The 16,590-nt window shown below is 41.0% G+C and overlaps 2 protein-coding genes across 4 annotated transcripts; one reads left to right on the top strand and one right to left on the bottom strand.

Moving 5' to 3' along the window:
• Positions 1-305: 305 nt before the first annotated feature.
• Positions 306-3,535, bottom strand: LOC124200664 (all-trans-retinol 13,14-reductase-like). 3 transcript variants are annotated; one of them, XM_046596933.1, is made up of 12 exons: positions 3,174-3,535; positions 3,041-3,106; positions 2,770-2,982; positions 2,392-2,687; positions 2,253-2,313; positions 2,123-2,182; positions 1,855-2,055; positions 1,531-1,721; positions 1,337-1,454; positions 1,115-1,275; positions 848-998; positions 306-679 (listed from the first exon to the last, which is right to left on the bottom strand). In XM_046596933.1, exons 1-12 carry the CDS (start codon positions 3,379-3,381, stop codon positions 492-494), a joined length of 1,914 nt encoding a protein of 637 aa, XP_046452889.1. In that variant the 5' UTR covers positions 3,382-3,535; the 3' UTR covers positions 306-491. The 3 variants fall into 3 exon arrangements, 2 of the variants coding, with proteins under 2 accessions (XP_046452889.1, XP_046452890.1); XM_046596934.1 differs by having other exon boundaries at positions 306-787; positions 3,174-3,485; XR_006877344.1 differs by having other exon boundaries at positions 539-679; positions 848-1,039; positions 1,077-1,275; positions 3,174-3,487.
• A 411-nt stretch (positions 3,536-3,946) lies between these two features.
• On the top strand, positions 3,947-12,354 carry LOC124200665 (cAMP-dependent protein kinase catalytic subunit PRKX-like). Its single transcript, XM_046596935.1, has 8 exons — positions 3,947-4,508; positions 8,342-8,510; positions 8,668-8,777; positions 9,904-10,057; positions 10,609-10,700; positions 11,294-11,475; positions 11,551-11,628; positions 11,785-12,354. Exons 1-8 carry the CDS (start codon positions 4,373-4,375, stop codon positions 11,908-11,910), a joined length of 1,047 nt encoding a protein of 348 aa, XP_046452891.1. The 5' UTR covers positions 3,947-4,372; the 3' UTR covers positions 11,911-12,354.
• Positions 12,355-16,590: the final 4,236 nt, after the last annotated feature.

Here is a 16,590-nt window from a genome sequence, read left to right as displayed (position 1 = left end):
CAAAGCTCTCCGGCTAAGTGCTGCATCTCAATTTTCCTTAACAAACAATTTGCGACGTCATAAAATCTAAAACGAAAAATTTCTTCACAAATCCGTAATAAAAAAATATTTTAAATTGTTAATTCCAAACTTGTAGGAGCGCGTGACAATATTAATTTGCTACAAACCTTCCAAGTTTGGAAAATACCGTAACTTAAAACTCCCCTCACACAGGAAAAGTTTCGATCGAAGCGTCACCCATCAGAGATAAGTCGACACTGATAAATACTCAAACGACTCACGCTGTGTGAACGAAACCAAAATCATAAGTTCGTACATATATATTTCTTATGTTGAGTAAACAATAGACAGACTATATGGTGTGACGCAACAGGACAGCAGTGATTTAGTTTGTTTGTTTTTTTCTGGCCAAGAAATTGCAAAACCATGGCACTGTTATTCACGATTGACAATGATGAATCAAAAATAGTCAACCGGAAGGCGAAATGTACTTAGTCTTCCTTACTGCGTTGGCTTTGAGCCGTGGCGGCGGCAGCGGCGGCGGCCTTCACTTTCTTGTGCAATAGAATGAGGTCATTGAAAAGATTAGTTTTCAAGACGGAGCTGGCACAGAGAAGGCCGCTCAGCATTGCAGACACCAAACCGGAACACATCACGTCCTGCCCGCTGAGAAACAATCCTGGATGAGGGTAGAATGAATTGATGGATGGGACACCGTATAAGGTTATTTAGTGGTTGTTGAAAGAAATGAGCACTCGAGTCAGTCGTAATAATATGGCGACAACGTCTACTAGCAAGTTCATCATCATCATTACGACTATGTACTGAGTGTGTGTGTGTGGTATACCTTCGATGCCGGTTTCGGGACGCAACAGTGACGCCTGTTTCGGGCTGAAACGCTCGACGCCGTGTTCCAGGCCGTAAATGGCACCTTCTTTGGCGTTAAGGTAGTGCTCATTAGTAATTGGAGTCCCAACGCTAAAATAATCGATGGCATTCTACGCGCACAATATCAAGATGTGAGATGACGTGTCTGTTTAAAAATCGGGATCAAGCCGGCATTTGCCCTTTTGCTCTGACCATTTATAGAAATCTGAATGGATAGGTGACTCACCTTCAGGTCGGGGTAGAGATGAGTAATTTGATCGATGATTTGTTGACCGATGGCATTTTTCAGCGAATCGTACTCATCGCCCCTCTTCTTAACCGTCAAATCCGACCATTGAGCAAACCAAGAGTACGGGGCGAACGACACGACCGTGATGGTACTGCGGCCTAATCAGCCAGAATGATGTCATTATCCAAACCAATCAAAATTCTGCTCAGTTAACTTTACCTGGATAGCGACTCTCCCACGAAGGGTCTTTGGCAGAAGGGAACCCTACGAAAAAGGCTGGATAAGGCTTGTAGAGCACATCATCCAGGGTTCTACCATCGAAAATGTTGTTAAATCCCTATAATTTGAATTAAAAAGAGCCAACATCATCAAATATAGTCCGAGCCATTTTAACATATAGTATCGGGTGTTACATCTTCAAGGCTAGAGTCGGTAAAGACCCAGAGATTTTCGGCTTTGAGGCCCAATTCTTCAGCCGTACCCCGAAGTCCTATAAAAACGCTCAAGCAACCGATTCCTGGTTTCATTGCACTGGTTAAAGGCCAAGCGGGAGACGTTTTGGCAATGTTTTCCGGAAGCAAGTCCATAAGAGTGTTGTGGATGCCTTACGTGGAAATGCGATAATCGATTATTAGGTTGACTCGAATTGTTGTGTGGCCCCTTTTTTTTGGTTGCCATGGCGTTCATTCTCTTTCCTCTGGCGCTTTAGCTTAAACATTTACGTCTCGACTCTATACCTGCATCAGAAATGACTATGGGGGCGAAGATATCGACTGCGGAACTCTCCTTGTTGCCCACACGAACACCCGTCACCCTCCCATCTTCTGTGAGAATCTGGGAGACTGGGGCTTTCATCAGGACGCGACCTCCCGCCCGTTCAATGACCGGAACAATTCGATATGGGATTTCTGAAGCTCCTCCGATCGGATACGTAGCCCCTAGCAATCAAAACAAAAGTTGCCACATCTGGTTGAATCAACTATTATATGTAATTGAATTTCAAACCGTCTTCATAGTGAGCGTGAAGTAGAGCTTGCAGGGCAAAGCTGCTGCGGTTCGGTGGCTCTAACAATTATTATACCGAATTTTAATAATTATATTTAATATTTAATTTTTATATAATAAATTATTATACCGCCATAGGTTCCCCAGCTGTAGGCGAATAGAAGCTGTAGATCCTTGTTCTTCGTTAAGCTCTACGCGTGATAAGAAAAGAACAAGATAAAGATTAAAGAGATATGATTGCAATTAAGGAGGCGCAGATTAATTCGAACCTCAATGACGTCTTTGAGTGTACGGCCACCCAGGGCATAAAAGTCGCTCAAAAAACGCGGTAAGCCAAACAGGCTTATCAATTTGACCAGCCAGATGGGAATCACTTTGACCATAACCCAGGCTTTGGTTTGACGGGTCACTTTGTTGACCATTGAGAAAAAAGTTTCGATGGCTTTTTGCTCTTCGGGAAATTGCTCAATCAGCTGATTTTTCCAAACACCACGACCGGACGGAATATTGTATTCGCGTTGCGTTGGAGACATGGCATCGACAATCACACGGTCGAAATTGTTTTCTGAAACGTAACAAGACAAAAAGGAATTTAAATCAAACACATTCTAAAAGGTTCAGTGAGTTGGGAGAAAATATCCTTATACCAAGTAGAGCCCACTGGATTTGTCCATCGCTAATTTGATCCAACAAAGTTTTATTAAGGGTGTGACGGGTAAGATTCCCAACATAGTGAATTCCAACATCAAACTCATAGCCTTCTGCTTTAAAGATGTGACAAGCGCCACCACATTTGCCGTGCTTCTCAAGAACCAAGACTTTAAGACCTGCTTTACTGAGCAGGGCTGCACTGGAGAGACCTAATAAATGCAACAAATGACATACATGGGCCTTTATAAACATTAGAACTAAAATTACCTCCCATGCCACTTCCAATAACTATAGCATCCCATTGGTGTTCAGTGGCAAGCTGTTTGGTAAAGGCTATAAAAATATAAAAATCATATGGATTAAGCAATAACTCGGATCGAGAACTGGATTATACTCCAACCTTTCTTCAAGATTTCATCACGTTTCTCTTGTTCAGTAACCAGTGGAGTCAAGGGGGACCTAGAGTCTTGAGCAAAGGGGTTCTTCCATTTAATAGAGCGCTTTTTGGATGTGAAGAAACGTCGCTTGATGTAATAACCCAAGAAAACGGCTAGAATAACCCCAGCTTGGTTTCTGCCGTCCAATAGCGGTGCCACGTTAAATAGCATGGCTACCTCGTTTTAACTATACTAAAGTATACCTACAAGATCTATAGAGCAGTGCTCTATTGCCTGTGGATCATGCGTGACTAAAACGTGATTGCCAAAGACATCGAATCAAAAGATTTTTGTAAAGTCATTGGTTATTTATTATGATTGAAGTTGTGTACCTGACAAGTTAGATGGCGCCTTTAGTAGTGATGGAAATCATCTATAGGTGGCGATGGAATCTATTTTCCCTCTTTATTTTGAAAACTGACAGTTGAAATATTGTCGTCCGTGAGGATTGAAGGACAAACGGAACTCTACTCCTTAAACTCTATTCGAATATAGGCATGGCATTCATTTTCACGAAGCAGCAATTTGTCATTGCGTTGAAATAATCTCTCTGGTCCAGAGAGACCTCCTTAAGAGAGAGAATCAGCCCAAAATGTGTGCGGCTCTCCGCGAGTTTGAATTACAAAAGAGCAGCCCAAAAGAAGTAAAGAAGAAAAGTAGGAAAAATAAAAAGAAATGATGAAGAAGAAGAAGAAGAAGAAGAAGAAAATAAAATCGCCGCTGGGCACTCCACCAGAGGGAGGCTTCACCTTGGGAGGGGGCGCAACCAGCACAGCTGTCTGGGTCCCCCTCTGCTGTTATTTCCCCCCTCCATCCTAGTCACACACACACACAAACTTTTAGAACACTCCGGGACTCAATGGTAGACAGTCGAATAATTCTCGTGCTGCTGTGCTGTTCTCTTTTTATTTCCAAGTGCACAGAAATTCTTTACCAACAATTTCGTTTGTGTGTGTGAGTGACCACTCCCGACCACTGACGGATTGGACAAATGGGTCATTGTTGAAAAATTGTGTGTGTGTGTGTGTGTAAGTGCGTGGTGTGTGTGGAACACGAGGAAATGAAGAGAATGGACGACGTTTTGTCGTCATAAAAGCCAACGTTTTTCCGTTTTTGACTATCAGTTTTGATTTATTTGTTAAAGAAGAATAAGAAGAAGAAGATGGCTTCGTCAAAAGTAGCTCGACGGAGACAGGGAAGTCTCGGCCTGCCCAAAGATTCGCCGCCACCACCGACCGTCAACGGCGCCGCCTCACCAAGTCAAAGTCTCGACAATCTCGAAATGATCAAGACGATCGGTATACAATCAACGTTTTTTCTCTTCTCTTTTATACGATGTGTGTAGTGAATAGTCATGGATCGATGGCCGCTCTCTCTGTGTGTGTGTGTGTAGAAAAGTTGGAAACGTACCAAGAAATCGTGCGACTCTCGTCCTACTGTTAGTAGACTAGGGGTGTACTTAATTTTCCTACTAGTGTATCACCATTGTGTGTGATATAAATCATTCTCGGCCATTGTGTTTTACTCCGAGACAATTTGGGTGAAAAAAAAAGTTTATTACCAACATGCGAGTTTGTAATTTGCGTGTGAGCAAAACTTGTTCTTCCGGCCCGTAAGCGTATAACAACGAACGAACGAACGACATTATTTTTTCATTTTTTAAGGGTTTCTTTTTTGGGTAGAAAAAAGGGGAGAGAACTAGTGGGGCGTCTGGTATTTTGAAATAAAAATGTTTTCTTTTCCACATATCCCGATTTAGTCATAGGCCTGTGGGGGAGAAGTACATATATCCATCTAAAGAGTAACAACAACAACTGGCTCACGAGGAATTTTTTGTTGTTGTTGTTGTGTAGTCGTGTCTTTTTTCATTTGCATCTACTTGACTATGGTAATGAGCACCTGGTAGAGATGATGATGATGAGTGAGCCGTGAAAAAACGTGTGGTTGGGCTACCAACGATCGATTTGTTGCTTGATTGGCTGTCACCAACGACCACGACGACGTCTTTATGTACACACACACACACCAGATAAAAAAGAAAACGTGGATATAACATTTCAACCTTTTGTTTATTCATTTTTCTGGTGTTTTCTAACCCGGGCTCTCACGCACACATCTCATGTGCAAAAAAAAAGGAACATGTACGAGATTAGTCATCTTTTGTGTCAGCTGCTGTGTGTACATTTCACGTTGGCTTGGGTGGCCAATAGGAACGAGTCTTTCGGATTATTTTCCCCCCTCCACTTTTATTGATAAAAAAAAAACACGTTTTTCCACACGTACACATTCCCCGCAATCTTTTTTGTTGTGCCTAAATATTTATTCGCATGTTTTTGCCCGATTGAAAAGCGATGATGCATTGTGTCACGATCTAACGATGACAGAAGTGTTTAGCCGATTGACCAACCAACCAACAGCAAAAAAGATATTTTCGACCAAATGGACTTTGGCACTTTTCTTCTTTCCCTCCGTTCACTTGGTTATAGAGTTTTACACTTTGGTAGATGGTAGGGGGGGGGGGAAAGGTGGTAGTGTTGTGTATAAGAAGAAGAAGATGGATAGGATCGTTAACCGGATACTCGGAATGATTGTCCAGTCGGATTTGTGTGGCTCAAGATTGATTTCATATCATCCCCCCCCCCCCTACCACCTCTATCGAATGAGGTGATGGGGGGACCCCTCACGCTTGTGGTTCAGGGAGGAGGAGTGGCGCTACCGGCGTGATGTTGAGTGGTGGTGACTCATTGACAGCGTCGGTTCCATCCTATTTGCCATCCAGCTGTTTGGCTATTTGACTTTTTTTTATTTCTGATAAAATAGAAGAATATTTATTTCCTTGTTTTAGTCTTAACGTACATATAAGATCAACTAATCGTCCAACACGATCGCCTTTTTATTCCATCGAGAATGTCACCTTGCCCCAAGCTTTTATTTCTCTTTTTTTGTCTGTGTGTGTGTGTGCAATTCCCCCCTTTTAAAAAATATAAAAGCAGTTTTTATCAGATGGATGCGTGAAGAACCGGTTTGAAAAAGAAACCAAAATCCCGCCCGCTCGAGAGTTGCCATTTATACCAAGTAGACAGAAGCGCGCAGAAAACGCGGGGCGCTTCCCTATGGCTCTTTTTTTTCTTCAACTCTTGAACGAAAATTACTAAAAATAAACACGTTTTTTTCTTCTCCTTCCAAAAGTTCTAAAACAGACATGGACAGGCGAGTGCACACACACACAGACTTTTTAAAAAACAAAAATAATATAACCCGAAATGACGCGACGTGATATTGGATTTATTTAACCGCGCCCAACGGGCCCAAAGTAACTCTTTTTATTTTGTGTGTGTGGCTAATTTAGGAAATTTTGTTTTTTTTCTTCCATCAAGTCCAGGGCGTTAATTTCGATAGGGGAAAAAATTTTTAATAATTTAAAGCCACTTTTTATTATTCCTCAAATTTTTTGTGTTTTTTAGATATGATCAATAGCACCGCCATGATTTCCCATCGAATGCGAAAGAGTTGGAGAGATAGAGGGTGGAGTCGCCGAATGTTTTCAGTGTGAATGATGGAATAGGTCGGAATCGGTCAGACACTTCCGGCTTTGTCGCTCCGTTGGGTTTTGAGAGAGAGAGAGTTGTGTGCAACGCGAGTCCGTCGTGGGGGTATAACGTCATGAATGATGAGACTCTGGCTGTGGTAGTGGCATCGAAAAAGATTCTTCTTCTTCTTCTTGCGGTGGTAATCACATCTATATTTATAGAGGCGAAAGAGAGATAAAAAAAGAAGCCATCAGCCCCAGAGGAAAGGCACAGCAAAACTCACTGGAGCGTCTTGGCCCGATGATGGAGAGTCCTTCAGAGACGACGACGTCCCTCTGAGACAGTCGTCTCACTTCTTCTTCTTATCTTACTCTTTACTAACTTTTTTTCGCGAAAGAAAATATAAATTGGAAGGTGTCGACGTGCTGTTTGGGCTTCCTCCGATCGCATTTGATATGTTCTTGTTGTTTTTATCAATCAAGGAAATCAAAAGACCCTGCAGCTTGGCCGTGCACGTCGTTGACCTCTCCAAATGGCCGAGAGGAAAGTCATTGTCGCCTAAATGTGTGCTGCTGCTCGATTGTCTTTTCTCGGCTAGACTTGGCCATTGTTTCATTTCTACTTGAAAATATCTAGCGGCCCTTATTTGGAAGTGTCCAAACTCCTACTCGACTACACTAGCCCCCGCTCAAAAAAAAAACACCCCGACCTCATTAGGCTCATCTAAACGAAATAATATTATTTTGAAAGTTTAAACATTTCCGGGAGAGAAACAACAACAACCACAACCAAGGACCTGTTGACTGGAAACATTTTCTTTAACTCTCATTCAAGAAAAATAAAAACCGGCCAAGGTCCCCACCACACACGGCACTTACAAACATCCAAAACGAAATGTAATCCCTTGTCTCGTGTGTGGAATTAGTCATTGTAATTCACGCCAGAGTTTTTTCTTCCTTTCTTTCTTAGAGTCCTTGGAAAACAAATCCGCCCGTCTCTCTCTCTTTGCTTGTTTGTTCGTTTCATCATCTGAACAATCACCACGGCCTGTGTGAATTCTTTTTTTGGGTTTCTTTTTTAAATTACAACAACCGAGTCAGGTGAAGTGCAGTTAAAGAAAAAATAAGGAGCCACTAAAAAAGGGCCTTTTTACCAGTTTGGAAATAAACGGACGGCGGCAGCGGCGACGACGACGTTATATTATTAGATGCAGGAAGTTTCCCCACACGCACGTACAGACAGACGGACGATCTTAGGGAAAAAGAAGAAATAGGTTGTGGGCGTGAACTAGATTTGGTTCGTTTTTTTCCTTTTCTTTTTTTGTGTGTGTGTGCGGTTGTTGTTGTCGTCCCTTTTAGCCGACCGTCCAGTCCAGACGGTTGGCCCAGCTAAAAGCTAGTGGACAAACACAGATGCTGCACTGCGGAAATGTGTGTCGGATTTGGCACACCCTCAAGGGATGAATTATCTGGTCCTCTTCAATTTTTTGACGTCCAAAGTTCTTTTTTTTTTGGACGATTTTTTGTTTCTTTTATTTTTGTGTCCGACCAACGCTAGTAGACTTAATGACGACTTGATTTTTTTTTCTCGTGTGTGTCCAGGAACCGGAACGTTCGGACGAGTTGTGCTGTGCCGTGAAAAGAGCACGCGGGAGTATTGGGCGCTCAAGATCCTGGCCATCGCCGACGTCATCCGACTCAAACAAGTCCAGCACGTCCAGAACGAGAAAAACATTCTGCTCAGCGTGAATCATCCCTTCATCGTCAACATGTACGTTTGTCTGAAATTCATTTCCAATTAATTTATTCATGCCATGTGCAGTAATTGGTAGAGACAATATTTCGTCTGCACTTGAATCAATAGAAACCGAAAGCTAATTAAAAAGATAATTAAAACTTGTGTGTATTTAATGTATATTGATTCACAGGGTGTGGACTCATCACGACCAATCGTTTCTCTACATGCTGTTCGACTACGTCTGCGGCGGCGAATTGTTTTCTTATTTGCGCAACGCCGGACGATTCAGCAGTTCCACAGGTAAAACAGAAAAATAGAAAATTTTCATTTGGTCGAAAAAAAAGAAAAGAAATGTTGTTGTCTGGTGGTTTATTCGATTCGATGATGATGATACTAGAATATTATTATTGGGTTTTATATCAGATAAGAGGAATAATAATTTACGACGACTGTAATGAATAGATTTCACGAAACGATTTCCTTTTTTTTTCTTCCTTTTTATATTTATAATCCCGGACCCTATAGAGAGAGAGAGAGAGCCCGTATTTATCGGCCATCGTGAATAAATAAATAAGAAAAGATTTGGGGGTCGGTGTACGACTACTACCGACGCCACAAGACGTAGGAGGAGTGGAGGGGATCGATCACGATTGAACAACAACAGGCTATCTCTCTCTCTCTCTCTCTGGAACATTTGCATAGAATGAAAAATGTTTCATTTTTTTTTTCTTTTTCGAAATTTTTTTAGTTCCCGGGGAAAATTGTTGACACACGGAAAATGAATTTTGTTTGCGTTTAAAAAATCCGAAAAAATAAGGAGTGGATATCAGAATTTAGTTGTTGGGTGTAAAAATATTCAATACCACCGCCATTTTTTTTGATGGTGTGTCGGCGATGACGTGTCGCCCTGGACTTTGGATTTTCTTTGGATTTGGTTTTTTTTATTTTTCGTGTGTGTTTTTACGGCTTCGATTGTGACTAAAAAGAGCGGCCGGTCCGTTGTTTGTGATAGCGCATCTGGAACACATGCTCCCAGATTGCCCTAAAAGGCCCTGGACTTGAGCTGCCCAGGAGAGATGATGATGAGCTCTGTGAACTGGAAATTTTTGCCTTTTTTTTTCTTTCGTCTTCCCCCCATTTTGGGGTTCCGTATTTGTGTTTGGAAACCATTAAACTCTCTGGATTTATGTCCAAATCCTGTTTGGCACTGGACGGGAAAGAAAGAATAAAGAACAACCGAATTTCCAATGAATCGCGACCCTACGGTCTCCCGTACCCCCCTACGCAGACGATTGAGACTTTTGTGCGAGTCGTAAAAATGAATTCGTCACTCTCGTTTTTGTTTTTGTTTTCTGAAATGGCGATTTAACGCCGAATCCAAATGATGATTTTGTCTATATCTTTTTCTCTCTCTCTGGTTTTTAAGGCAATTTCTACACGTGCGAAATCGTTTGCGCCCTCGACTACCTTCACACGCAGAACGTCGTTTACCGGGACCTGAAACCGGAGAATCTCCTCCTCGACCGCGACGGACATTTGAAAATCACCGATTTTGGTTTCGCAAAGAAACTCACCGACAGGTAAGAAAGAAAAAGAAACCCCCCCGAAAAAATAAAATAAAATAAAAATTTCTACACAACAACAAACTCTTTCAGACGACGTAGACAACAAACACTCTTTTGTTGAACGTGTGTCTGTCTGTGTCTGTGTGTGTGTCCCGTGTGGAATTTTATTTTGATTTTTCTCACACACAACTCTCACAGAAAACGTTATTCAAATAAGAAAATGCCCTAGAGGCTGTGTGTGCCCAGAACAAAATGATAACATGGTGGTGGTCGGCTCTCTCTCTCTCGGTCGTTCGGTACGACTCAAAAGTGTAATAATCATGTTGTGAAAAGAAGTGGGGTTGGACGACGGTGCGGTCGTGCACCCACAAACTCGCACGATCGCCAAAGAAAAAAAAAATAGATAATATAATATTTTCCTCCATTTTTTAATTTGTTAAACAGATCGTTTTGGTGTTTAACATAAACCAGAAAAAGAAACAAAATTTTTCTCTCAATATCTTTTTTACGTAACTTATTTTTATTTTTTTGTGTACGTATTGCCTTTTTTTTTGCATTTGGTGAAGGACGTGGACGTTGTGCGGGACTCCCGAATATCTGGCGCCGGAGATCATTCAATCTAAAGGCCACAACAAAGCAGTCGACTGGTGGGCGCTAGGTAACGTAACAAAAATACAGCTATACGCTGCTGCAGCGTCTATATCTCCCCTAGCTGTGTATATATATAAATGCCATCGGTGAATTTATTTATTGTGCAAATGCGCTGTTCTTCTTCTTATTCCTTGGGGCCACCGTCGAAGGTTAGGTCACGTTTTTTCTCTCTCTCTCTTTCCTTTTTGCATCGTAATGAGCCAATTTGACTTGTACATGATTTCCCGTTCCTCACTCACTCTCTGTGTGTGTGTGCTGGCCACTTTGGGCAAATAAAAAAGACGAAATAAGGAGACTCTCTAGCAGCTCCTTTGAGTGAGTGACATTGTCTCATGTCGAGTCGTTTTTCGGCCATTCCAGTCCCCCCCCTCCCCCTAAAAGGAATCGCATTTTCATTTCCCTCGTAAAAATTTCCCTTGAGATTTTTTCTTCATTCATTTTGCGCTTTTGTGTGTACGTGTAGGGAACGTTTTTTCTTATTTTTTCGAAATTTTATTTTCGCTCCTTTTATTGAAAATGTCAATTGCACATGAAAATGTTTTTTTATTTTATTTTATTTTATTTACTTGAATATTTTGATTCCACGATTGAATTAAATAGGAATTCTCATCTACGAAATGTTGGCCGGTTACCCGCCGTTCTTTGACGACAACCCGTTTGGAATCTACGAAAAGATCCTTGCCGGTAAAATCGATTGGCCCAGGCACATGGATCCTATCGCCAAGGATCTGGTGAAGAAACTTTTAGTCCAGGATCGAACTAAACGCCTCGGCAACATGAAGGTAAAAAATGAATTCAATTTTCTATTTTTCCGGAATGAAAAAAATTGAAATTGAATTTTGAATGACGTCACTCAGAATGGGGCGGATGATGTCAAACGCCACCGGTGGTTCAAGGGACTCGACTGGGATGAAGTTTTCTACCGGAAACTCAAGGTAAATAAACGTCCCTGTCTGTCTCTCTCACGTCAAACAAACACAAACACACACCAAAAAAATTATGCAAAATAGTTTTTTATTTATTTCTTTAAAAAAAATGAAATTTCATTTTTCAATTTTTTTGTTTTTTCTTGCTGTCGTTCGAACGTGTAGCCACCCATCGTGCCCAAAGTCAGCTACGATGGTGACACCTGCAATTTTGACGAATACCCCGAAGCGGATTGGCAGCGGACACCTTGCGTCACTGAAAAAGATTACAAACTCTTCGAGAGCTTCTAAATAATAAACAACAACAACAGAAAAAGAGCGGACCCCACACAGACACACACTGACACACACAAAGAAAAATTTCAATTGGGAGACTTTTCGGCTGTACATAACGAAAAAAGACTGGACAAAACAAAATGGCAAGGCTTTCCTTTATTATTATTATTATTATTTTGTTTTCTATTTTGGGCTTCGTTCATTCACTTTTCTTCGAGATGATTTAGACGATTCGATATTTTGAAAGAAAAAAAAAATTAAAGAAAGACTTTTTTTTTTTGACTGCCTGTTTTTACGACCCCACTACCACACAATGTCTAATAATAATACCGTTGTAAAAATAGTATCCCCCTCATTTCTTATTGGCGTGTGGGTGTCATATGCCTCCCGTGTGTGTGTGTGTATAGAAAAAGAGATGATTTAAGAGTCAAACCGATCATTTGTTTTGTCACGGGAAAAGAAAAAAAAAAAAGTACATATTTTTTTTTTCCCGTCCTCCGCCTTGTTGATGACGTCAAAACTTTTTCTTCTGCGTGTAAAAAAACAAAAATTTTTTTTTTTGGGCCACCCGAATACGTGACGATGTTTTTCAAACAGATTTATTACTTTGAAAACGATCAACGTATTAAAAAAAAATAGAAAATGTGAATTTTTTGTTTAGTGTGTTTGAAAACGACGTATATAACTCATCACAGTGTTTGTGTCTTGGAGAGCTTCCCCCCCCCCCCATGTTGATATACAGTTTATATAAGAAGGTATCTTCCGTGAAAAACAAAAAAAAATTTCTGTTCATTTTCTTTTTTTTTTGTTTCGTTTGATTAATTCTCTTGCACTTGAGTATTTTACAACCTGACAACGATGTGTGTTTCTTTTTTTTGTTTCGTTCAAGACGCGCTAAATACAAAAACCTAAAAAAAAAGATCAAAAGTCATAAATTGACGCTGGAAAAACGACGGTTGAATCATAATTCTCTTTCTCTCTCGCTGGGCGTGCAAAATGGTGGTGGGGGGTTTAGTAATAAAGAAATCAAGTCCCGACGTTTTATTTATTTAATTTTTAATTACTGCCCGAATATATTTTATATATTCCATTGACTCCCGCACTCCGTTCCGGCTCGACCATTTAGGAGATTGTCGCAGTATATCAAAACGGGAGCATCCCCTCCCGCGGGAGTCAAGTTGATGGAAGACGGAATCACAGTGACACACAAGTGAAAAAAGATGTACACACACACAAGAGAGAGACTAGAGATTGTGCTCGGGTCCAGCCACACATTTTCTCTATTCAAAAGTCTTAAAAAACAGATAATAATAATATAGTGGATAGATCCGACCGACCCCTCTGGCTATATATTTTATCTACTTTTATGTAATAAATATACAGACGATAAATCAGGCTCTTTTTTTCTCTCTCTCTCATTTTTTAAAAGGAAAACATTATTTCTTTTTCATCTTACAGTGTTGGATGGACTTAACACACGATTCTTTCACGCCACTTTTCACGGGTTTTTCTTCCCCCCCTTGTGACTAAGGGTCAAGAGGTCCGACGCCAACTCCCCGCAGGCCATCATTTCCTTTTTTAAAATATTTAAAAAACAAAAGAAATCGTTACATCTTTTTATTTCGACTTTATTATTGGCCCGGCTGCCGGACCCCGTCCGTATCTAATTGTTGAAATCGAATCCTAAAATAAAACGGCCGAAAAAATACCCAAAAAAAAAAAATCCTATCGCAGCTGTTGCGGGATTTTTCCTATATCGTCGGTGTATATTTATTGGTCGTGAGCGGGAAAAAAGAAAAAATATATTTTTGGGTGTATTTATATCGACATTTTTTTTATTATTCTTCTTACATAAGACACGCAGACCGCCACAAGAGAGAGATGGGGGGTAGGGAAATCATGTTGGTACAATAACAACAATCGTTCAGATTCTATAATATTCTTGTGTGTGTGACTCGTGCGCTGGCCTTCGCGTTTTTTTTTCTATCCCCCAACAGTTTGTCTCTCATCTTTCGATAATCGCCGGCCGGGTACTATATATAAGATATACAACCCCCCCCCCCCCCTCTAAAGGAACGATATATTTCGTCCAGTCACGCTCATCTCTCCCGCCGCCCACACGATATTTTTCTTTCTTTTTTGTGTAATGCATAATTCAGCGATTTTTATTTTTTTTTTATTCCGCCAGCCAATAACAACAACATGTGATTGACGCTCCGCTTCCGTGAACTGGACACACGGAAGATTTCGCGGGATTTTGTAATTTTGTGTCGATATTCTCCGAATGATTTTGTCATCTCATCATCGTTCCCGGAAAAGAAATGGTCAATCTGTGCACAAAAAAAACACCAAGCGAGGCCATTTTCTATACAAGCCAAAACGGACACAAAACATTCACAAGATCATTAGAAGGACTCTTAAGGAATTCCAATAATCAGAAGAAATAACTGTTTCATTTTTAATGACTCATTTAAAAAAAAGAGAAATGAGGAAAATGTGTACTGCCTTCCGGGCGAAATGTCAAATTTTTTTCCGCCCAGGATCTTAATCAGTCGGGAAAAAAATGAATTCATTACGTGACAGGTGTGTATAGTATTAAATAAATAATGGCAGTACCTTGAAATGTATTTCAGAGTATATAGACGGATGAAAAAAAAATCAAATTAAATTTTGACTACGGTAATAACAATCGACGCCTAATGGGCCGAGAAATGTTTTTTTGGGAACACAGTCCGGAAGTAACACGGCGCTGAAAAACTTTTATCGAAGTGACTTCAAGGTTCGAGCTCTAGTCGTGCGAGGAATTTCATTTTAAAAATGTGAAATGAAAAAAAGTCGTTTAGGAAGTGAAAAACAAAATCGACCGTGAAAAATGGCAACGCCATCTACCGAACTGCGCCAATCGCGTCGTTTGTCCGCGTTCAATTAGAAATTAAATCCCCGCCACTCACGAGACGAAAGAAACAAAAAAAAAATGGTAATAAATAACACACGATATGATTAACATTCCAACTGCTCACGATTTTCCCCCCTTGTGTACACGTAATAATATTCGTGATATTTTTCTTTTCTCTCCTGAGCGGCTAGATAGTTTATCTCTTTAAAGCGCAATTTAATCCTCGAGCGTTCTCAGTTGCTCAGCTTAGAGAGCTGCACTTTGATGTAATCTCGTCTATACATAAATGATCGGACGGATTCCCTCCGGTCTGCCCGCTCAATTGCCGTCATTTGCTTTAACGTTTATTCTTTTTCGAGTTGATGGAGAACTTCTCTTTGCCGTGTTGACTTTTTATCCACCGCCGAGTTGATAATAAATGCGCTTAAACATTCTTCTTCTTCTGGCGGAATAAGTTGACCATATGCACACGTAATGAGCTTTCTTCTTCTTCTTTTTGATGCGCCAGACACACACACACAAAAACACACAGGCCCATTTCCACCACCTGTTGGCCCACTTGCCTGTCCAGTTTGGCTGCTGCTGCTGCTGCCTGGGAGATTCTAATAAAGTTTTTGATCGCTCAACGTAATAGAGCTTAGACTTCTACGCACTATAGTATAAATTAGGTTGGATCGTGACTTTAATAGCTATACTTCGGACAGTGTGGTCTATCCCCACACACACACACACAAAGACGAGGAAAAGAAAAAAGATGGTCCCGCTGATTTCAACCGGGATGAATAATATCCCCAATGATTTGAATATAAGGACCTCCTCACAGATTCGTAAAAAAATAGAAATAAAAAGTTAGCCATCAATTTGATTGGTCGATTTTTCTCTTTCAATAGATTTCAACGACGCAGACAGATGCGCAATTGAGATTTTTCGATTCACGAAATTCTTAATCAACTCAACAATCCGATTGATACAGCACAGCGCATTTTAAAAAAAGAAACGAATAAATTTATTGGCTGACAGGGCAGTGATCTGCACATCTTATTCACACGGCCCGGCACTCCTTCCCGGCGGATGACTCGGAACATTTTTCTTTTTACATTTTGATTGCAGTCGACGGTAATTTCGTCCGGTTAGAAACCCCCCCAGATGATTCAAAGAATTTCTGTGTTGGTCGCCATTTTGCGACATGAGATAGAAAAAGACAAACTCGACGTCAGCGGCATTTTATTGTCCGTCCCTTTTTGCGATGCGACGGGCTTCTCCTATGATGTGTGCCCAGTTGACGTGAGGACAATCAAGCCCAGCACTTTATATTCTCCGACTCTTTGACACTTGACATGTGTGCGGATAACCAAACATCGGGTGGTCCCACCAAAGTTGGCGACATCCAAGTCCAGTCGGCAAATCAATGTGAAACAAACAATAGAAAGTTGAGGCGAGCGAGTGAAACTTGCTGGCCGGAACTTGAGCAAGCGTCCAGCAGCAGGCTATTGACCCACATTAATTGCGCAGTAACCGAGATTGACGTAATAAGAGGGGGGGACCCGGCGACCAGGTAAAAAAATGAGTCCCGAGTCGTACGACTCATTTGCAAAATGGCTTTAAGCTAGAATATTTTACAGAGCCTGTCCTGTCCGTTTTGAATTGCATGGCGCAAATTGGTCTTGCCATTCAAATGCGCATTTGGCCGGCGGGGGCCAATGGCCAGTCATAAATGCTAATACAGCTGCTGCTGTATGTATAATATTTGCCTTTTTAAAAACCAGTCGTCGTCGATGCTGGTCAGCACATCTTTGATG

The sequence above is a fragment of the Daphnia pulex genome, chromosome 8, assembly GCF_021134715.1.
Source record: "Daphnia pulex isolate KAP4 chromosome 8, ASM2113471v1".
NCBI classification, from domain to species: domain Eukaryota; kingdom Metazoa; phylum Arthropoda; class Branchiopoda; order Diplostraca; family Daphniidae; genus Daphnia; species Daphnia pulex.
Note: the sequence above shows the minus strand (reverse complement) of the source record. Positions and strands in the feature narration are given on the sequence as shown.

Excerpts from the sequence above, each read along its gene's own strand:
- LOC124200664 (XM_046596933.1), bottom strand. The coding sequence starts at position 3,381 with ATGCTATTTAACGTGGCACCGCTATTGGACGGCAGAAACCAAGCTGGG. Across the intron at positions 2,183-2,252 it reads CAGCTGGGGAACCTATGGCG|AGCCACCGAACCGCAGCAGC; the intron begins GTATAATAATTT and ends AATAATTGTTAG. Across the intron at positions 1,455-1,530 it reads CCGACTCTAGCCTTGAAGAT|GGATTTAACAACATTTTCGA; the intron begins GTAACACCCGAT and ends TTCAAATTATAG.
- LOC124200665 (XM_046596935.1), top strand. The coding sequence starts at position 4,373 with ATGGCTTCGTCAAAAGTAGCTCGACGGAGACAGGGAAGTCTCGGCCTG. Across the intron at positions 10,058-10,608 it reads GCAAAGAAACTCACCGACAG|GACGTGGACGTTGTGCGGGA; the intron begins GTAAGAAAGAAA and ends CATTTGGTGAAG. Across the intron at positions 11,629-11,784 it reads TTTTCTACCGGAAACTCAAG|CCACCCATCGTGCCCAAAGT; the intron begins GTAAATAAACGT and ends TCGAACGTGTAG.